The sequence below is a fragment of the Capra hircus genome, chromosome 19, assembly GCF_001704415.2.
Source record: "Capra hircus breed San Clemente chromosome 19, ASM170441v1, whole genome shotgun sequence".
Lineage (NCBI taxonomy): Eukaryota > Metazoa > Chordata > Mammalia > Artiodactyla > Bovidae > Capra > Capra hircus.
Window position 1 is genome coordinate 49340187 of NC_030826.1, and position 22690 is coordinate 49362876.

At 55.7% G+C, this 22690-nt stretch overlaps 1 protein-coding gene across 2 annotated transcripts in view; it reads right to left on the reverse strand.

Annotated features, from left to right (window-relative positions):
* The window catches only part of TBCD (tubulin folding cofactor D), a 144049-nt gene that overhangs the window by 4139 nt on the left and 117220 nt on the right, over window positions 1-22690 (reverse strand). The window contains exons 23-37 of one of the 2 annotated variants that reach the window (XM_018065385.1): window positions 22508-22539; window positions 19480-19542; window positions 18480-18556; window positions 16818-16899; window positions 13096-13214; window positions 11800-11891; window positions 10978-11118; window positions 9980-10063; window positions 9320-9478; window positions 9100-9238; window positions 7875-7996; window positions 6024-6101; window positions 3502-3591; window positions 3040-3127; window positions 2010-2116 (exon numbers count right to left, since the gene is read on the reverse strand). In XM_018065385.1, coding sequence (XP_017920874.1) covers window positions 2010-2116; window positions 3040-3127; window positions 3502-3591; window positions 6024-6101; window positions 7875-7996; window positions 9100-9238; window positions 9320-9478; window positions 9980-10063; window positions 10978-11118; window positions 11800-11891; window positions 13096-13214; window positions 16818-16899; window positions 18480-18556; window positions 19480-19542; window positions 22508-22539 — 1473 coding nt within the window. The remainder of the gene's footprint in view (window positions 1-2009; window positions 2117-3039; window positions 3128-3501; window positions 3592-6023; window positions 6102-7874; window positions 7997-9099; window positions 9239-9319; window positions 9479-9979; window positions 10064-10977; window positions 11119-11799; window positions 11892-13095; window positions 13215-16817; window positions 16900-18479; window positions 18557-19479; window positions 19543-22507; window positions 22540-22690) is intronic. The other variant, XM_018065386.1, reaches the window with a different exon arrangement.

Below are 22690 nucleotides of genomic sequence, written 5' to 3' on the forward strand. Positions count from 1 at the left end.
GCAGTGTCAGCCATGTAGACAGTCCACGCGGGTAAATCTGCCAAGATGAGGTAGAAATCAGGGAAAAGGATGCCTCACCCGCACTCACAAGGCCTTGCTCCTGAATGCTTTCTCAGGGAACCCCAGAGGATGAGCGCCCCCAAAGAGCCCCATGCAGGGGCCAGAGCCAGGAAGCACCAAGACAGCAGGGAGATAGGGGCTAGGGCACAGATGGGTTTTATTTGACTTTGAAAGCGGTTTACTTACAACTTTCATTGAAAATAAAAATTCTATTTAGCAACACCATAAAGAAAACTGGGCATGTTTTTCTTTTGTAGTAAGAAAAATAAGTTATCCATAAATCCTCTGTAATTTTTTAGCAAAGGAATAAAGTTATGGGAAAGCACCCCCTCTGCCCTGAACTGTGAGAGGAGGAAGGTGGCAGGTGTGGGAGCTCAAGGGGACCCTGGGGCCCACCGGGTGCTGGTGGCTTCATGTCACCCTCCCTTCACTGTCCTTCTCAAGCATGGAGGACACACCTCTGTGCTGTTATCACTGACAACATCACAGACAACGTGTCCTGTCCAGCGGCTCACAGAGCAGACGCATCCTGTCTCCTGGGGCCATGCTTTCTGCTCTGGAATTTTCATCGCGCGGCCTGCAGCATGTTCACCAGAACACCCTCCTCCTGGAAGCAAGTGTCTCCCGAGGAAACCTCAACGAGGCCCTAAAGCCAGAGGCCCTGCCCTGTCCTTCAGGGCAGCTGGGCTGCCAGGCTGGGGGGAGCCGCATCGACGCTCAGCCTCTGTGTGCCGGGCTCAGCCCTGCAGGAACGTCACTTTTTTGAGGGAGGGCCACGTGAAGACATGATGCATGTCCCTCCCTCATAAACAGGGTGACCTGACCTGGACGGAACCCAGTCCTGGGGGCCCCCACTGCTGCTGCCTGAGCAACCTCTGAACTTTGGTTCTGTGCCCAAAATGGGGACGAGGAGAGTGGTCACCTTGAAGGAGCACGTGCAAGTGCCGAGGGTGCGCACATACGTGTGAGCGGTGCCTGGAGCAGGACAAGCGTCACCGCCTGTCATCCTTCAGTGCCGCCCGCTGGACCCGTGCTCAGGGGCCACCCCGGCTCTGCTTCTCCATCAGCACCTCCTTGCCCCACTCAACACCCCTCTTTCAAACCCGTCATCCAAACCCATCAAGAGTCAAGGAGCCAACAGAGATGGCAGGAACTGTGCTTAAAACACACCTGGAGCCCTGACTTGGAACAAGGGGTGACCCTGGTGCAGGAGGGAAGTGAGTCTCTGGGGTGGGAGGGAGATATTCTTCCTGGTTCCCTCACTCTGTTTGATTTCTGAACACGTCCACGTGTGGCCTTTTCCAAGAAAAGTGAGCAAAGGCCAGCGGATGGCCCTCCTCTGAAGTGAGTCAGGGCCCGGGGGCTCCTTCTCTCCTCGGGGCCACGGCTGACACACGCGGTGCGTCCCCACAGGGCGAGACACTGCCCGCCACACCACGCCTCCCTGCACTTCTGACGCCATAGTTCAGGGGGCAGGAGCTGCCGTTCTCAAGTGATTTCAACCCCAATAAACTGCAGAAAGGGCTCCCAGAGCCATGACACCATCAATGGAAAAACGGCCACAGAAAAACAAGAAGTTAGCCTCTAACAAATCAGTGCTCAGAACAACCCAACTTTTCACTTTAAAAAATGGTATTTGGAAAAAAATAACTTCACTTCGAAGATCTTCCAACCCAAACACCCCAGGAGGCATCCTCTCCTCCCTCATCCTCTTGGGTGGGAGGAAGTGAGCCTGTGCAACAGAAACACAGACACGTGGGTGAGGAGGGGTCGGCCAGACACCACTGCCACCTCGTAACCCAGAGCTGAGCCGAGGGCTGGAGCCCCGGAGCCCCTTTCTCCTCTAACCTCCGGAGAGTTTTGGGAGAGACCATGACATGCTCCTGGGGTCCCACTCGCTGGGCTGCTGCACCCGCTGCGCTCCCAGGAGAAGGCCGAGCCACACTCACCAGGCCGTGCTGCTGAGCACAGCCATGACCTCGTCCAGGACCGCGGCGGGCACCACGTCGTAGGTCAGCACCATCTCATACACCTGGCTGGCTGTGTGCTTCCGGATCTGGCGGGACCGAGAGCAGAGCTGACGGGACCCTGCCTGGGAGCAGGGACGGGGGCCAGGCAGCTCCTGAGGGCCCAGAGTCCCGGGAAACCAGGAAAGGCTGGCTGGGCAGACAGCTAAGAGGAGCTGACCTCAGACCCCAGTCAGGATCCGTGGCCACAACCATCATGGCCCCCCGTGCCCCCCCGGCGGCCCTTATCAGGAGGAGGCCACACAGCTTCCGATATGTCCTCGCTGAAATGCTGCGTTAAATCCTGCCCCTGATCAGAGCAGTCCTCTCACCTGTTTTCTTGTCTACCTGTGCCTGGTGGGGACTTATTTCAGAGAGCAGGTGCCCTCGGAACCCCCAGGCCCACCCCTGGGGTCCTGGCCAGCAGCTCAGGGCCTGGAACCTGCATTTCTGATCATAGGGAAAGGGGCATCCAGTGGCCCCACTAGGAAGATGTCACATTGGGGTGTATCTTCTGCCAAAGGAAGAGAAGACTGCCTAGCAACCTGACTCTGAGGTGGGGGCTGTGGGGTAGGTGTTGCCCCAGGTGGGGGTAAAGCCACTCAGCCTGGGCCTTCCAGGAGCCCCTGAACCAGAGCCCGCGGGACACTGATAGGCTGAACGCCCATTCTCGGTGGGGCACCCAGGGCCAACTGCGGCCAGGATCCCAGGGGGGAAGGGGTCCCGCCGAGTGTGGGCGTTTCCCTGGCACCAGGGCCCATTGCCTGGGGCTCCAGGTGAACATCAGGACCCGCCCCCAGGGGCAGGGGCCAAGCTCAACCATCACACGGCAGCTGCTGCACCCACCAGGCACAGGACGCCCCGCCCACGGCGACGAGGCCCGCCCTCCACTGAGGGCCGCTGGCGCCAACACCAAGAAGCATCAGCCCCCGGCACTGATGTGGGGGCTGGGACCCGGGGCTCAGACACTCACCACGGGGAAGGGGTGGCAGAGCAGGAGGAAGAGCTGCAGGAGGGCCTTCTTCCTCACGTCTCCGGGGAACTGCACCAGCCCACAGAACCTGCGGGGACCCCACACTCCAGTGAGTGACCCAGGACGCCCCACACCTTCACTTCCCGGGGGCAGGAGGGGACCCCCAGACCTCAGGGCCGTCTCCCGCAGGGAGGCAGCCCAAGTTCAACATCCACTTTCCCTCTGTCGGTGGGGGCATCCATATCTCCACTGTCAGGGGATCGAGTCTTGTTCTATGACAAGGCTGCCTGACCCAATGCCCACTGACCTGTCTAGGAGGCTGGCCCAAGGGTGGGCAGGGTGTGGCAGGGCCCCCCTGCTCCGCCAGGAACACGGGAGGATCAGAACTAACATCCCCAACCCTGTGCTCTCAGCTGCTGGGCCGGCCTCTCCCCTTCCCGCCTTGAGTTCTCTGGAACTCACACCGCGATGCTGGACCGCAGTTTCTGAACGTCTTTGGATTTCTTGATCTCTTCCTTACAAAGCGCAAGCAGCTTCACACAGAAGGGGTGACTGAAAGGAAAGCACAGGACCTGGGGTGGGCTTCCGGGGAGCATCCGCCAATGGCGGCCCCCAAAGACAACTCACCTGGGGATGCACACCAGGGCACACAGCAGGGGACAGAGCCCCACTGTCCTGTGCACTAGACAAACCGCCTCCCCACAGCACCTCCCTGCCCCATGGCCCCACAGCAGGAGGGCAGGCCAAGCCCTGGTGGGGCCTCGAAGTAACAGCAACGCCCAGAACCCCCGCGCCACTGCACGCCCAGCCAACGTGTGCCATGGCAGCACCAGGCTCAACCCAGGACCGAGGAGGACGACCGCACCGTGACTGGGTCCCGGGACTCCTGTGTCCAGGTTCCTGGAGGGTCAAGGAGGGACCAGAGGCGCCCCCCCGCCCCCCCAGTTCTGCTTGACCAAGGAGAACGTGAGGCCATGGAAACCACGACCAGCGTGGGTCCCCATGAGAGGAACGCTCCTCTCTGGCAGAGCCGCGACCCCAGGCCAGTTCTCGACGCTGAGGTCCCTCCTGTTCTCAGCCTACGTGGCTGCACCCCAACTCGCCTTCTTCCTGGTGTATCTGCTTCCCCTCTGCTCCCCTCTCCCTAACAGTGGGGCACCCCCAAGGCTCTGCCAAGGCCCTGCTCATCTACATGCCTACCCCGGCCACTTGTCTACACCTGCCCCCTCCGTGCCCTCATGAGATCACATACCACTCGTTTACTGAGGACTTTCTACTGGGTTCCAGCCTTGATGATCCATCTCCTCTGGACAAGATCTATAAGTACCTTAAACCAAACGTTTCTGCTGTGAACCGAATGTTCCTGTCTACTATGCTGAAGTTCTAACTTGGAATGTGAGGGCATTAGGAGGTGAGGCCTTGGGAGGCTGACGTGGAGGCCATAGGGTACCAGTGGGCTAAGAGAAGACGTGGTCTCTAGGTGGTCTCTCTGCCACTTGAAGACACAGGAAGACCACATCCCTCTGCTGAACTTGGACATCCAACCTTCAGCACTGGGAGGAATGAGTTTCTGGTGTTCAATCACCCGGGCTGTGGTATTCCTTACAGCATCCTGACCTGCTAGGAAAGCCTTCCAACTCGGCCCCCAGGCCTCTGGTCCACACCTGCTCCATCCAGCCTTCCTGTCTGAGAACCACTGCGCCCTCCCAGGGGACTGCCCAGGAGCCCACGGTCCTCCTCGGCTGCCTTGTGCCCGCACACCCACAGAGATCTACTGGCAAGCTGCTCCCCTCCAGCACCAGTAGCCACGAACCCCCCAGCTGGAGATGAGCCTGACAACCTGAAGTGCTGCTTTCTGCTACCATTTCAGTCTGAAAATTTTCAAAGCAGGAAAATAGGTTAAGATCTGAAACAGAACGCTTAGCAAGTACGGCCGTGCAATACACACTAGGATCACATCCCACAGCCCGTGGGCACAGCCCATGCACGCACAGGCTACTGCTCAAACAGGAGGCGTAACAAACACGCTGGGATGCACCACCAGCAAATTAGAGGAGAAACCCTTCGATGTCAGAAGAGCACTTCAGAGTCTCAGCAAAGGCAGAGCAACAGGGACCAACCAGATCCAGTCCCAGCTGGAGGAACTGAAAGTGAACAGAACTCACAGGACGGCAGGCTGCGAAGGATGGGGGCCGCTGAGGCCTGAGAGGCACAGGAGGGGAGCCTGCAGCTGCCCAGCTTCCTGGCCTGTGGCGGGATGTAGCGGGCACACAGAGGGGACCTGGGCAGAAGCCGGTGCCACCCTTTTTTAAATTACAGGCCAGAGGCCCCAAAAGAGTCACCCGAGCCCTGGTCAGCACAAGGATGCTGCCCTGGCAGTGGAAGAACCCCCAGAAATATGACCCTCAACGACTGTCACCATCAGCCTAGGGGGAGCTCTGAGATCAAGTGACCGACAGCAGAGACCTCAGGAGTGGGAGAAAATGAACCCCAGATGCCAGAGCTGCAGACGGGGAGGCCGGCACAGCGGCTGCAATGCTCCATGCTCGGCAGCTGAGCAGCCCTGAACCCAGCGGAGAGGGAAGTAGGCTCGCATCCGCTCCCCGCGCCCACCCCACCAGCCTCCCAGTGGCCCCGCTCTGTCTAAGGTGGGCTCTTCACCTGGCCCAGGTCCCAGCACCGTGACCATCACAGGCCCTCTGCGATCCCCGTTCACCATCCAGTCCACCGTCCACAGCTGTGCTGACTGCAGGCCCCCGTCAGGGGCCTGCTCTGCCAAATGGACAGCGGGAGCCCCCAACCCCCACGGGAGCAGCCGATGTTCTTGGTGGCTCTTAGAGTGTGTATGAAAGCTGACCCTGAACATACCAGGAAACTATCTCCCAGAAGCCTGATCTCTGGATCTGATCAACGTTTCTCTGAAAGGTGAGCCCGGGGCTGAACCACTGAGGCAGCACTGAGCACAGAACACGGGGAGCACTCACTCCTCCTGGGTGGTGAAGACGTCGAAGCACCCGTTGGCCAGCATCTGGTCCAGCGTCTTGAGCAGCGGCACGGACACCCTGGGGGGAAGGCAAGTGTGAGACGCCAGGTGTCAGAACAGCGGAAGGGCAGACCCGTGCACGCGGGAAACTCAGTGCTGCTGACACGCGGGCCCTCCCTGGACGGTGAAGAGCTCAACCCCAGCCAAACTCCTGGCAGGACGTGCAGGAAACGACAAGCCAGTCCTGAGGCTAGTGTGCAAACACCAAGGGTGAAGGCAAGCCCACACGGCGACGGGAAGAAAGCACGGGCCGGGGGAGCTAGCACTGCTGCCTTTACGTGATCGTGGCAGAGCTCAAGTGACCAAAACCGTGATCCTGGTGCGGAGACAAGCAAATACGCCCAGGAACAGGAGTCCCAAGCTGGGCCACACACCCACCATTCCTGAGAATGATGCAAAAGCAACGCAGTGGGAAGGCCAGTCTTTCCCACACGTGGAACACTGGGGCATCCACAGGCAAAACCGGGACACAGACCTGGACCTGTAGTCGCATCACACAGAAACCAACGCCACACAGACCCGAGGTCTGAACGGACACTCAAACTACGAAACTTCTAGGAGAAAATGTAGGAGCCAGTCGTGGAGCCTTGAGTCAGGCAGAAATTTCTTAGATAACACAAAAAACACCATTCATATAAGAACAAGGATACAAACAAGTTTATCAAAGTGTAAAATGCTTGTCCTTAACAGAGAGACTGTCAGGAGTGTGGAAGACAAGCTAGAGACTGGGAGGAAACGTGCACATCACATCTCACAGAGGACTTGTCCGACAAGTGTAAGGAAACCTCAAACTCCAGCAGCACGTTAAAAACAAGCATCCAGTGAAAGAAAAAATGGTCAGAAGATCCGATTTAACCAGACTGAAGAGGCTCTGCAGACAGCCACCGAGCGCCCAAGAAGAGGCCCGGCGCCCTCAGTCCGCAGGGGAGGCAAACTACAGCCACAAGGAGACACCGCGCCCCGTCACAGCTGAAGTGAAAGGACCGACCAGGCCAGCTGTGGTGAGGATGTGGGCACCCAGATTTCTCAGTGACAGAAAGCAGATCGGTGGTTGCCTTGGGGCTAGGGGGCCGCAAGGGGTGGGGGCGGGGGTCAGGAGGCAAACTGTGGGCGACAGATGTGCTTGCTTCCTGGTTGTTGACATGAGTCAAACTCAGACTGCACTCTTTACGTGCCTCTCGTTAGGTGTTGCCCACGCCTCGGAGCAGAGGGCCCCGGGTCGAGTTCCTGTTTGTTGAGACTGTCTGGCTCCCAGGAACAGGGCCTGGGTGAGGGGCGTGCAGTCCAGCCACAGTGACCGGTGCCTGGCTGCCCTGGGCCAGCCGAGCACCGAGTCCAGGAACAGCCATCTCAGAAGGCGCACGAAACATCCCCAAGTCTGCGGTCAGTGCTTTGGGGTCTACACTCCATCTTCTTGGAAAAGCAGTTAACAAAATGCTACAGCGGAAATGATGAGAAGACCGGTGGCTTTCCAGTCCTGGCGGTCACGGTTGTTCGTGAGCCACGTGTCGGAACAGCGGCCGTGACATGCAGGCAGGCACAGCCGGGAAGCACCCAGGCCAGCGCTGGACAAGCTCTCCTGGGCTCACAGCCCCCGGCGTTCTACTTCCAGCATACACAGCCAGCTCAGAGTGCAGGCTCTGAGGGGCCTGGGAGGTGACGGCCAGACCCGGGGATGCGTGCTTGGGGCATGCCCTTGCCTGGCTGTGCCCACCTTACCTCCCCACAGAATCCTGCTGGGCAGTGAGACCCTGGGGGTCTGGGAAATCATTGTAACAGCGCCAGTGCTCACCTGTCGTTCAGAAGATTATCCTCAAAGACCTGCAGGAGGGTCCCACCGAAGTCTTCCAGGGCCGCTGGGTCGTTCTGAATCTCCTTCATGTGCTCGAAGAGGCCCTGTGTTGAGTACCTGACCTGCCACACAGAGAAGCGTTCTCATAAGAGGGACAAGACCACCCTGCTCCCAGTTCCCCTCCCCCGGGCTGCCTGTGGACAGACTTGAAACATCCACTACACAGCACGGGGGTCCGGCGGTCCAGGCTGGGCGTGAGGGGCCCCTCATGGGCGTGTCGACACCCATATCAGGGACAGCCCAAGCCCTCACACCCTGTCACTAAATTTCTAAGGAGCACCGCTTAGATGCCTGGCATCTGGGCGACCACTGCTGCTGGGCAGCAAAAGCAAAGGCACTCCCCTCAGGATAACACGAAACCCCATCAACACAACACCCGACAGGCGAGTCCTCAGGGAGGAGTCAGCAGAGCAAGGGAGCAGATGCGGGGCCCCCTCAGACAGCAGACCCCGGCTCATGAAACAGAGCAGGATGACAATGGGCGATGGTCATTAAAGAAAAATGCAATCACGAGATGGATGTGCGAGGAAAAAGCACAGATCAAACTGAACGTTTGGTAATGAAATATACAATTACTGAAACACTGAACATTCATGAGTCTGAGCAAGCTCCAGCAGAGAGTGAAGGACAGGGGAGCCTGGCGTGCTGCAGTCCTCGGGGGTCACAGAGTCAGACACAGCTGAGGACTGAACCGCAGTGACAGAATATTCAGCAGTGGGAGGGAACAAGCTGGATACACAGAACCGCAGAGCTGGAGTCACTGAAGAAGCATGAAGGCGGAGGGGACGGACAGCGAGCAGCAATGAGGAGGGCAGACACCTTTCAGAAGTGATGAAAACCACGAATCCGCTGAATCGGGACTGAGGGAGGGATGGAGGGGGGGGTCACACAGGGGCGACAACAGAACAGGACAGACAACGAACCACCAACAAAACACACAAGCAGGGACAGGAACCCAGAGAGACCGACTGGGGAACCACGCGGCCCTCACTGCGCGGGGGCATGGATCCAGACCCGAACAAAGGCCAGGGAGCCGGCCGCCGAGCTCCTGCCTCACGTGCCGTCAGGTCAGGGGAACACCACCCCCCACCCCCAGCAGAGGGTCCCGAAGGAAGGAAGGAGGCGGCGCTCCCTCACGGGGACGCCCACCCCGGCGCCTGCTCACCGTGGACTCGGTCAGGCCGCCCACGGACACGGCCAGCCCCAGCAGCACGTGGTAGCGGTAGGCAGGCAGCCCCAGGAGGCGGGCCATGCACGGGAAGGCCTGGGAGGGCGCGCCCCAGTTCACGGAGGCCACGGCGGCCCTGCAGGACAGGAGCACGAGCTGGAGGGGCTGCCCCACGGGGAGCAGGGCTGTCCCCCCGCCCCGGAGCGGGGCCCAGTACCTGGGGAAGAGCCTCTCCAGCTCCGGCCGGGCGGGCACGTGGGGGATGGCAGGGCTGTCAGCGTGGAGCAACGCCAGGAACACACGAGCTGCATGCGCACGGAACCGGTCGATCTTCTCGCTCGCCTGCTGGGCCAAGCAGCACATGAGCCGCTGGCAGCTGCAGACCAGAGTGCAGGCTTAGCTCGTCGGGAGCCGGGGAGCGGGCACCTGGGCCAACCCGGTGGCGGGTGGGACGGGACCTGACTTCAGAAGCCCACGCGGGAGGTCTGGAGTGGAAGCAGTGGGCCTGACGTGACCATGGGCTCCCAGAAGGGGAAGAAATGGAGGAAGGGGCACCTGCAGCCAGAGGAACTGGGCGGGGGCTGCCGGGGAAGCCAGCCCGGGTCTCCTCAGGGGCTCCAACAAGAGCAATGGCGGGGGCCTGGTGACCCCGGGCTGGCAAGGTGCCCAGAGGCAGCCAGTGTCCAGGGCACCAACAGAGGACAGGACGGCCAGTCCCAAGCGGCAGCAGGCGCAGGCACAGGGGCCCTGAGGTCAGGAGCTGGCTGTCCTCCAACAGGCCTGAACCCCAAGAAAGGCCGAGCCCGGGGCAGGGGCCCTGGTGTCGAGAGGGAGGGCCCGGGCTGCCCCTCTCCCCACACGGGGAGAACAGACTCACAGCGGGGCCTCGATCAGCTCTGGCTGGTTCCGACCCAGCAGGAGAGTCAGGTCCATCAGACTGGTCATGGCGGCCTCGCGGACCCTGCAGAGACAAGGAGGGGTTGAGGAGCCGGCCTACTGCCCCAGGTACTACATGACCACCAGCCACTGGGCAGGGCCAGGCTCAGGCGCCCTCACCTTGGGACAAGAAACACATAGGAGGCTCGACAAAGGCTGCTGGCAGCCTTTCTCTGAGAATGCTTCTCTCACACATTATCTCAGAAACACCTGTCTGACACCCGAAGACAAATGGCCAGCGCCCAGAAAACTCTCCCACAAGCGCACATAGAGAAATAGTGCTGGTCTCCCCGTGAACCTTCAAGCACGGAACATACCCACTCTACAAAGTCAGTTTGTTTTTTTCTCCTGGCAAAAACACTTTTAAAGGCTTTTGGCTTTTTGAGGGATAAATGTATATAGAACAGCTCCTGCTTGCTGGTCTAACTCCAGAGTGAGAGCACCATTTCAAACTTGGGACAAAGAATACTCAGTCCAGCTGGTCAATGGGGACCACAAACACTGCCCCACTACACGCCAGGGGCACCCACCCTTCCACCAAAGAGGGAGCACCACCCAGGAGGCAGCACGCGCCATCACACGGTCCGAAGAACAGACCCTGAGCAGCCGCCTACACCAGGCGAGATGGAGACCACAGCTCTGCATTCAAGGCAGGCCCATTGCCTGCTGCAGAGCCGTCAGCGTCCTCTGGAAGCAGAACCAGAGCGTCCTCAGTGTCCAGGATCCACTCGAGAGCCACAAGGCACACCAAGAACCAGGAAGAGGGGTCCCGTGTCCTGGGCAGACATGAGAGCCCCCGCTGCAGGCAGAGCACCATCGCCCACACTGCCCTGGCAATCAAGGGCCCAGCCGGGGTCAGAGCAGCGACATGGACCACCTCTGGCCTCAGTGGGACACTCGTGAGAAGAGCAGGGGACGAGGCCAGTGCGAGCGCCTCACCATGCGCCCACGTCCCCACGGCTGTCGGTGGTGTAATCCTTCAAACAGTCCAGCAGCGTGCAGTAAATCTGGGAGACGTTCTCTCTGCACAAAGCTTCATCTGGAGGCCCTTCTGCCCGCACACCAACAGTCTGGCAAATCCTAAAATTAAAAATGTGTGAAACCCAGCTAACGTCTGAGAATCCCATGCAAGCTCTCCTGCCGTTCTCATCATTTTGGCTGGATGTGTCTTTCCTGACAGGATGCCCTCAGAACAGACCCATAACCTCAGAAGCAGACTCGGTAATGCTCATGCACTAACGCAATGCTGAATGACATGCTTCTCCAAGCCACGTTCCTAGTGTCTTCAGTTTCAGGGTGCACCAGGGGCGGACTGTGGCTGGTCCCTCCTACCCTGCCACCCCACAGAAGGCACTCCACGGGGCTTGTCAAGAGAAAGGGCAGCCCCTCCCAACATGCATATGTGTGGCTAACGTCAGCATTCCCTCCACACAGGCAAGCTGGGGGCCACGGTCACGAGCAGAAAACAGCCCCAGTCCCTGAGCAGGCCCAATGTCCCCAAAACACAGAGGTAGGTGCACAGTGGGTTTCATTATTCATTCTAATTATGACAAAACCGTAATGATCCTCTATGAGTTGACATGTTCTCGGACAGTCCTCTGAAAAAAGAAGAAACTAGAAAATAAAAATGTTTGCCTCAAAGTAGACTCAGCCCCTGACACCCGGGGCTTCTCACACGAACTGCTGTGGACATCCCTCCATGCTCAGTCGCTGGCTTTTGAGAGAACAGTGATTTTGGAGAGAAAAACCATCAGGGCTCACCTAGAGATGGCCTTCAAGGCATCCCGCCTGGCCTCAGCAAAGCTCACGTCCTTGGAAGAAATGTGGGTGACGGCCCTCAGGCCTGTGAGAACCTGAAAAGCAAAGGCAGGGCTGCTAGCCTGAGGATGCGAGCACTGTGCACGCAGGGAGAGACCTGGCCTGGCACCCTGTGCCCAGAACACAGCACAGCACGGCTGGTGGCTTGTCCGGGTAGACCACACGCCCTGGAGAACACACAGAGCCCCGAGTGGGCTAGGGGTGCCTCCAGCCCTTCCCACGGCTGTCCTAACTACCCGCCTACCCACGCCCCCATCACTGGCACTCAGGCAATCTCTGCCAGTCTGGCTCCTCCCTCCAGGGCAAGACCCTGCACCCAAGGCCAGCCATTCCCTCCCGCTCCCTGCTTGGAGCTGGAGCCCTCGGCACATGAAAGTGCCCAGCTGCTCACATCCCCACCAGTTACTTCTGGAAGTGACAGTTCCATTCTAAATGCCAGGTGTTTCAAATAGAAAAGCCCCCAGGCAGGGTTTGGATGGTCTATTCCCTGCCTTGATACCTAAGCTGGTCTGGTACCTTGGATCCCAAGGTGTCAGGGCCAAGGGAAGGCGACACAGGTGAGGGGCACGTGTGCCAGGCACCTGGCCACAGTGACACCTGGGAGGTGGGCCGCTAGGACCATGACTGATATTTGAGTCGAGGCAAAGGGGAGCGTAAGGGGAAGAGTTGGGTGGGCTGAGACCAACAGGGTCTCCTGGGTCTGACTCTGTCACGCACTCTCCCAGTGAGCTCAGGAGCCGAGTCAGGGTATGAGGGCAGCTGATGGATCGCCCTGAAAGGAGACAGGCCGAAGACCGTGGAGCTCAAGGGCAAGCAGAACCCTGCCCCCTGGCCATGCCAGAGCACAGGACCCCGTGCTGGGGAGAAAGGGCCCCTCCCCAGGGAGGAGTTCTGGGGTGGGAGGCCCGGGACCCTTCATGTGGCCACGGGGGCAGCCTTCCCAGACGAGGCCGGAAACATTTGCTCCTAATGCAGAAAAGGCTGGATGGCACGCCACAGGCCAGGAAAGGCCGGGGGTGTTTCCACGGAGGCCCGGGCTCCCTCCTCTGCCAAGGATAGCTCCCCCGAGTCTCCTCAGGCTAGACTGCTCACCAGGTTCTCAAAGACCACTCACTGCCCTGGGTGTCCCCTCCCCTTTCTTACGGATGCACATGCTGGCCTGCAGGAACCCCTTCAGCCTACATATCCTGCTCGTGGGTCCGGTCCCACACAACCCCCACCACGCTAGGCCAGCCTCACCTGCCGGAGCCGGCCCTTCAGGAAGAAGGCCGGCAGGGCGCCCAAGGCCAGGGCACAGCCACAGCGAGTCATCTCCTCGGGGCTCTGGAGTTCTGCGAGATACAGCTTCACCAGCTCCTCTGAAAAGAAGGGACCAGAGCGTGACCACTGTTGTCCATTATCCACAAGACACACTTCTCAAGTACAGTCCAGAAGACGAGCAAACAGTGCTGAAGGAGGGAGGGAGGGGCGGCTTAGACTCCTAGAGCAGACGTGCTTTCAAAGCAGTGTAAATCAGCCAGATTGCAGACAAGAGGTTTTCAGTAGGTGGTTTTAAGATTTTCATAAGCAATTTTAATACACAATTTCACTCTTGAGAAAAAAAAGCCAACAGTTTTACCAGCAGTCAACACAGTCAAACTTCTGTTTTTTATTCACTAAGAACACAAATGCTTTCCTCAGAAGAGGATACTTCCCCAAAGACGGAGAGCAAATGTGGTCCCAAGTGGGACCCCCAGGGCCAGGTGTTCAGGCGCAGCAAGGGGACAGGGGCCACTCCACACAAGACGCCTGCGGCCGGTTGGGCAGAAACGGGCAGTGCAGTGCAGTCAGGCTGAGTGTGCGCAGGGCTGGGAAGGCAGACCATCCATCCCACACGGGAGAGGTCAGTCACGGGGACTGGGGAGCAACCGAAACAGAGGTCTGACAGGGAGACACAGGAAAAGCGGGCCTCCCCTGTAGCTCGGCTGGTAAAGAATCCGCCTACAATGTGGGAGACCTCGGTTCAATCCCCGGGTTGGGAAGGCCTCCTGGAGAAGGGAAAGGCTACCTACCCACTCCAGTATTCTGGCCTGGAGAATTCCATGGATTATACAGTCCATGGGGTTGCAAAGAGTCGGACACAGACTGAGTGACTTTCACAGGAAAGGGGGGCCTGCAGCTATGCAAGAATTCAAGGAAGCAAAGTGGAAAATCCAGCTCTGTTCTCTGGAAAGGCAACTCCGAAGTCGAGGAAGGCCAGACGCCCTTGCTCTACACCTACCACAGCCGATGAGGTTCGTGCTATCACTGCTTACACTTCAACACAGCAAAGCTTCTGTAACGTGTACGTGAAAACCTTAGAGCCTCATATATTAGGGTAGAAAAAAAAACTGGAATTCCACTTGCATGGACACTAAAATGACATCTTTGGTGGAACTTACAATAATACACTTCAGCTGAAACACGAAAAGCCTCTTTCTAGATGTGGAATCTGCGGATACAGAGGACAACTGTGCTAGCTCTTTAGGTAAAACTGCGTATGGTACAAGGACACAGTATAACGTCACTAATTTAGAAAGTCTATCAGAAGATCAAATGACAAAGTATTTTCTAACTTTTGAAAAAATTCACAGAAAGTAGATTTAGGCTGCTGCATCCAGGATTCCAGATGCACAAGCTGGGTTTTAAAAAGGCAGCAGAACCAGAGATCAAACTGTCAGCATCCACTGGATCACAGAAAAAGCAAGGGAATTCCAGAAAAACGTCTATTTCATTAACTACGCTAAAGCCTTTTACTATGTGGATCACAACAAACTGCAGAAAATTCTTAGAGAGATGGGAAAACCACCTTACCTGCCTCCTGAGAAACCTGTATGCAGGTGAAGAAGCCACAGTTCGAACCAGACACAGAACAGACTGGTACAAAGTTGGGAGAGGAGTGTGCCAGGTTGTATACAGTTGCCCTGCTTATTTAAGGCACATGCAGCGTATATCCTGTGAAATGCTGTGCTGAATGAATTACAAGCTGGAATCAAGATAGCAGGGAGAAATGTCAACAACCTCAGATACGCAAACGGCAGAAAGTGAGGAACTAAAGACCCTCTCGATGAAGGTGAAAGACAAGAGTGAAAAAACTGGCTTAGAACTCAACATTCAAAAAACTAAAATCATGGCATCTGGGTCCATCACTTCATGGCAAATAGATGGGGAAAAAATGGAAACAGTGACAGACTTCATTTTCTTGGACTCCAAAAATCACTTTGCACAGTGACTACAGCCATGAAATTAAAAGACACTTGCTCTTTGGAAGAAAAGCTATGATAAACCTAGACGGTAAATTAAAAAACAAACATCACTTTGCTGACAAAAGGCTGTAGAGTCAAAGCTATGGTTTTTCCAGTAGTCATCTATGGATGTGAGAGTTGGACCATAGAGAAAGCTGAGCACTAAAGAACTGATGCTTTTGAACTGCGGTGCTGGAGAAGAATTGAGAGTCCCTTGGACAGCAAGGAAATCAAATCAGTCGATCCTAAAGGCAATCAACCCGAAATATTCATTGGAAGAACTGATGCTAAAGCTGAAGTTCCAATACTCTAGCCACCTGATGCGAAGAGTCAACTCACTGGAAAAGACTCTGATCCTGGGAAAGATTGAAGGCAGGAGGAGAATGGGGTGACAGAAAATGAGATGGTTGGCTGCTGCTGCTAAGTCGCTTCAGTCGTGTCCAACTCTGTGTGACCCCATAGATGGCAGCCCACCAGGCTCCCCCGTCCCTGGGATTCTCAAGGCAAGAACACTGGAGTGGGTTGCCATTGCCTTCTTCAATGCATGAAAGTGAAAAGTGAAAGTGAAGTCACTCAGTCGTGTCGGACTCTTAGTGACCCCATGGACTGCAGCCTACAGGCTCCTCTGTCCATGGGATTTTCCAGGCAAGAGTACTGGAGTGGGGTGCCAGTGAGATGGTTGGATGGCATCACTAAATCAATGGACATGAGTTTGAATACACTCATAAGAGACAATAAAGGACAGAGAAGCCTGGCATGCTGCACTCTATGGGGTCGCAAAGAGTCAGACAAGACTTAGTGACTGAAAAATAACCCATGATTCTTCCAAACTTAAAATAATTTTTGAAGTGTTTCATATATTTTTGAAGTAACTACAATAAATATTCTGTAATATGATACAGAGGAAAGCTACAGGGCCACATGACATGTAAATACAAAGTTTTTTAATATGAAACTAACACTCCTGAACTAGACCCTACAAACAGGACCATGTGATGCGTCAGATAAACTTCAGCTTAGAGTTTGGTTCTGGAAAACCCAACTGATGCAAGGACATGCAACAAGACAGCTACTCCGACGCTGTTCACAGGAAGAGGAAAAGATAACACATGAAGGGCACGTGCCAGAAAGACACTGTGGGTCACTCTAAATGCATTTAACCATGAACTAGAAAAGTCTATGAAATAATCACTGAAAGAGCAGACTCCAAGGAAGAAGCGTGAAATCAGGAGGTCGCGGGAAGGCAGCAGAAACGGACGACTCTGAGCTGACAGCCTGGGAAACGAGTGTGAACGACAGTCCCCTGATAATGAAGGCTGGGCCCCGAGGAAGACCAGGGACAGGACAGGAGAGAGGTCCTCCCAGAGACACGGAGCTCCGCCACAGCGCTGGGAGCCTCCGAAGTCCACAACAGGGCAAAGTGGACTTAGAAACGTAACTTAAGAAAATACTGCTGAAATAAGAGTCGATTCTACAGTAAAGTGGTAACATCCGGGGAACTGAACCCCACGTGGCCTCAGAGAAATCTGGCTCCAGGTGAGGATGGGATGGGCTGGGGAGGGGGCGGCATCACCACGGCCTGACGCCCTCTCTCTACCCCCTAGGCCCGTCCACACTACAGCAGGAGAGGCAGGCACCCCACAACCACCCACCCCCCAGCCCCACTGGATGCAGGGCTGAATGCAGACACCCACTCACCCTGCGCGGCAGCTTCTGCCTCCCCAGGTTCCCGGGCGTGGTACTCGCTGCAGAGGGCGGCCAGGGCCGACACAGCCGCCTCCTGAAACGGAGGAGACGTGAGTGAGCTGCAGGCTCCTGGTCAAGGGTTTGAAAGACCCAGAAGCTGAATGACATCATCCTTTCTGGTATGTCTGCTAGACAATGTCATCATCATCAGTCAGATGTGGTCATAAGTTTAACATTCTCTGCAACTAATACGCTGGATATAAAAGTTATTTCCTCCATATAGTGCAAATTTCACGTCTTTCCATGTGAAAGGCAATAATAAATGTTGCGTTTTATTCTTTCCCAGCTGAAATGATGATGGAAAAGTGTGTTAACACCAGCAGCAGCGTGGCAAGGCCCCTCAGGTGAGCCACGCAGAAGCCTAGTATGGAGTGGAGCTGCGGTCCCAGGAGCGCTGGGAACAGGAGTGCCTGGACAGGAGGAAGGGCTGACCCAAGGCTGGGGCACCTCAGGGGATAAAGCGCAGGAATGGCGTTCACACCACACAGAGGTCCCTGGCCCCTCCTGTTGCCTCCACAGTGACTCACCCAAGCCCTTCTCCATGGTAACAACCGCACGGGGCAGATGCTGGGTTCGTGTTTCTTCCCAAGTGAAAGTCGCTTGGTCACATCGGACTCTTGCGACCCGATGGACTATGCAGTCCATGGAGTTCTCCAGGCCAGCATCCTGGAGTGGGCAGTTCCCTTCTCCAGGGGATCTTCCCGACCCAGGGATCGAACCAGGGGCTCCTGCACCCCAGGTGGGTTCTTCACCAGCTGAGCTACCAGGGGAGCCCGGTTCTTCCCAGGGCTCCTTCAGATCAGGGAGCAGCAACAGAGGTGCTGGGGGAGGGGTGTCCTCATACAAATCGGAGGAGCAGACCAAACCACGATCACGACTGGCGTGAATGAACTATGGGTGTGTCTTTAACAGGACTTCTGACACCGACCATGAAGATCTCAGATTCAACTGGTAAAGCTGTACCTGGATTCTACAGGATGATAAGGTTACTTGTAAAAAAAGGGATGAGGACTGAAGATATGTCCTATTCACCCAACAGAAAAGCTGAGACACAGGAGGCTGGAGAGCTATAAGAAAGACCAATATGTACTTCCACTCCTTCATCCTCCACATCAAAGCCTAGTCATTATCAATGCCAAGGCTGTTATCCCTGCGTGGGGGCGGGGGTTGCAATGCTGCTAGTCCAAAGTTCACCTGTCCTGAGGCAGGACAGTGGTGGCCACGGGGACGGGGACACACACCACACTCTTGCTCACTTGGCGTGACTGACACTGACACGCTGTCACAGTTCTAGCAGTTTGCTCATCCGCACGTGAGCGTCACAACAGGAGCCTCCAACCCTAAATTCTACAACTCCGTAGGGAACACGTTTAGAAGGCAAATATAATTAGTAAGAAACAATAATAAAAAATTTAAATATTCTGGTCAATGATGGCTGCATTAGTTGTCCTGATCATAAATTACATAAACAATATCATTCAGAATTCCAAATAGAATTACTGGCATTTATCAATCATGTTGGTCTACAAAAGGGACTCATAATGCACACAGACCTTTGAAAGACTCAAATATTTATATACAGCACAAAAGCCAGAGAGCCCTTGCTCCCCACACCTTTATATGTTGTCGAGAGTGACTTGAAATGAGGTGGAGGTTTCTCAAGGTGTCGTTTATCAGCCACTGCCAACCATCTGTCAAAGAAACAAATTCATTCAGCTGGTAAAGAACATTTGTATTAAATTAGAAACACCACCACACAGATCTTCTCTCTCTCAAGTCAAAGTAGATGGTGACCTTTGAGAGGAACCTGCAGGAAACCTGAGGTGCACGTTCTCCAGGTGGAATGAAACTCTAAAGGCCTTTGCCCTCTCCACCTACAGGGGTAGACTCTTCTTTCTGCTGTTGAAGTGTGAAAACTGTCACGATGGGCAAGTTTTTGTTTTACTACACCTGCAAGCTCCAAGTGGTCTTTGACTGTACTTCTTCCCTGAACAATCCCCCCACCAATAAAAACCAAACACAAAATTCAACTAAATCTAATACCTGGAAATAAACACTAACTCACTTTTTTCTTTTTCCTCAAGTTACAGAACTTCTGAGGCTGTAGGGCAAAGAGCCAGCACAGCCCAGCAGGGGGGGTGACCCCAAGGCTTTTCTCACTACCTCTCTGTGACCAGTGGCTACAGAACGTCAGAGCCTGGAGACGCTCCAGACCAGCACCGGGGCCGGACTGCCACCCCTGGAAGAGCCGAGGCAGCTGCTGGCCCTCCCCTCATCCTGCAAGAGCCTGCCCCTCGGGCTGGCACCATCCAAATGGGAGAGGAACGGCCGAGAATGCCTGGTGCTGGGCACAGCCGTGACAGGCAGAGCCCCAGTCGGGAGCCCTGAGGAAGGAGCTTGAGCCCTTGGAAGAGAAGGGAGAATCTCTGCTTCTGTGGGGAGAGTGTGGGGGATGCTCCCTGTTTACAGTGGGTTCTTAACAGCAACCTCAAAAGAGATTCTAACAGGATGGAATTTACCATCCACCCTAACAGGCTGGTCTTCAATTTTCAAGCTGAAGTAGTTCTGGAAGAAAATGCCACAATGTGAGTCACTGGAGGAGAGACGCACTTACCAATCACGGCGTCACCTCTGAAGGGCATTTTGGAAAGGGCCAAGTTTTCTATTAAAATGCACACTAGGAAGAAAAAGGATGAATGCAATGTCATTTCCCCAAAGTGCCCATCCCAGCACCCACCCTGACGCACCTGAGCCCAGTGCTGCCAACACCAGCCTTCCTGCCCCTGCCCCTCAGCGCTGGTATCCGGATGCAAGCCCCCAGCATGTCCTCAGCACCAGACGTGGGCCAGGCTTAGGGGCAGTGCCAGGAGCCAAGAGCAGCAGCATCACGCCGGTGCCCTCGGCGAACCCTGCCCAGACAAGGGAGCGACACGTGGAGACTGCAGGTTTGACCCCCATACGAATCCCCAGGGACAGACAACTCAGCTTTCAAACCACGGACACCCACAAGTGACCAGGCGCTGTGGCTGAGCAGCAGGCACCTGCCCGATGAGGACCAGGGAGAAGCAAGTTCCCCGGGGTGGGGTGGGGGGGCTCCCCCACGTCAGGTCAGCACCAGGGTTCAGACAGGGTCAGAGGAGGTAACATGTATCACCCCCACGGGACAGTCCCCAGATGAGCCACAGTGCGCAAAGCTCTGGTAAATTCCTGACTTCTGTAAATAATGCAGTGTCCATTTTAATAAACTACCACTTCTGCGCGTGGAAACATAGCCCAGTAGAGCTACTCAGCAGCCACCACCACAAGGACACCTGAGCTTCTGTGTGGTGGCCTCACATGACGGTCCTGGCACCAAGGAGGCTCTGCTGTGGGGACCATTGCAGGGACCTGACCTGCCCGGCGCCTGCCCACAGGCCATGTGCCTCAGCCCATTCCGCATGGCTCCTCACGCCTCCCATTCACACAGCAAATGCACCCCCACCTCTACGATAGAACAGCCTAATGGTTTCCTCCTACTGAATGAGTAGTTTGCATTTGCTGGAAAAAATCTATCACTACAGAAAAATAAGATAGAAAACCACCACTGACATTTTGGTGACCATGTAATTTGGGGGTCCCATCACGGGCCTTCACAGGCTGAGAGAGCACAGGCACCCCTCCCGTCAGCTCGGTGCCCTGACCCCGTCTTTGCCACCTTGCTCCCGCCTTGACCCCAAAACTAAGCTGAGCTGGAGCATGGCTCCCATAACTCCTCCCGCGCTCGGAGGGTCACAGACCACAGGCAGCCCCCGTAGCTGGGCTGGGCTGGCAGCCACAGACCCCAACCTCGGCGCCCACGGCAACAAAGGCGCCCTGTGCCCGCAGCGCGCCCGCACCCGTGTCTCAGCAGGGGTGCCCGCCACTGCCCCCCAGGGACCAGGGACCGGCGGCGCTGTCCTCTGAAATGCTGCCAGGCCAGCGAGGAAGCCAGCTCTGCAGTCTCTGCGAGCATGGACGCCATCCTGCCTCCTCACGCTCCCGACTCCCACCGTCCTGAGCACAGGCGTGACCTGCAGGCATGAGGGGGCCTGGGGGCCGGAGGAGGGGTGTCCCAGCAGAGCCAGGATGCACACAGGACCCCCCTGGCTCCAGCTGCCAAACCGCTTTTCTTCTTGAACAACATAACTGACCACAGGAGAGCCCGCGCTCTTTAGCAGACGGGCAACATCCCACACTATGGTTATGAAACTGTTAATCCAACATTTCCCGTCGGGCTCAGCTCTCCTTCCAGTTTCTGTCACGTCAGACAAGATGGCCACACACATCCCGTCAGCACACAGACTGCCTGTCTGTCCAGCAGGATGCCTGTCACCCCTACACGTTTTGGGGGTGCAGAGTCCTAGAAGTGGCCCTGCAGGGCAGAAGACTGCACATTTTTCATCCTAAGAGACAATGCCTTTGGCAACCCGAAAATGCTGTAACAACATATATTCCAGAGCAGGCACTCCATTGGCAGAGGGCCACCCAGCTCTGACTTAGCCATTATGATCGAGGAGATGCATCCTCCTCGTGGAGCTATCCAGCATCTCCCCAGCAACCGGGTGAGGCTGAAAACTTCCTGGGTAGGAAGTTTTTTAGGGATCAATGTGATCCTCTGATTTCTCCTAAAATTTCTTTGAAGTTTTAAAAAATGTATCTCTTATACATAAGTTTAATCAGAAATTAATCAGTTAAGTATCCGTTAATTAGGAATTTAGTTTTGTGTATGTGTGCAGTGGGGACACGATTTTGTCTCCTTCCACGTGGTTCCTTGGGACAGCATCAACCACTCTATCAACTGCCCTCTTCAGCGAGGCTGGAAACACGTATCTTCTTTGTCATACGTGAAATCCCATGTACGTTTGAAACTTCTGATCCTTCCTTCTGTTTTACCAATCTATTCAGCTGCTCCTAAGAAATGCCATTCTGCTTTGAACAGAGCAGTTCTGAGGGCTGGAGGAACGGACACCCCCCACCCCCCGCCACTAGCCCGCCCCTCCCCTGGGTGAGGGGCTCTCCTGCACCCGAGCCCAGCGTGGCGCCAGCCCAGATCTGGCGCCTGATAAGCACCGAGTCCTGGGTTTTCTGGTAGGTTTAGCTGGAAAAGCGTCAGGAAATCCAGATATTTACATGTTGGCAACTTTTGAATTCCCTGAAAACATTTAAACATAACCTTTAAGAACTGTTCCTTGCTCTATATTCACATTTAAAGATCACACTGAAGAGGGAAAGATGGCAACTTTCGCATCCCTAACTTCATCACCCCTTCACGGCAGACTTGCCTCTCTACTCATCCACCCCACCTCAGCAGCTGCCAGCCCCGTGGCCACTAAAATGTGTCAAAACCCACAGAAGCTGAAAATTAAGAGCCTGGAGTGAACACACACAGGAGAAGCAGCGGGCTGAGTGGGCAGCCCTGAAGTTGCGACGTGCAGGCCAGGTGCACCGCCAGGGTAACTCTGACCAGAGAACGGCCGGGCCTTTGTCACTGCAAAGGAACCCATCAGGGAACTTTACAGGGTTGAAAACAAGTAGATAAATACCCTTAGGACTTTTGTCTTCCCTCGGTGGTGGGAAAAAAGGACCTTGACCCACAACCCGCAGCCTCTGTTGCTCAGACCTACCTGCTTGTCTCATGAGCTCTCCTCCCAGACCCCTGAAAATTAATGAAAACAAAGTTAAAACTCTTGTTATACAAAACAACATAAATATTTTCACCAAGTAACAGATGTAACTTCAGGCTCCAAAAAGTATTACGACGTTAAAGAGCTGCATTCGTTGTTGGTCACGTGAACTACTTTTTATGA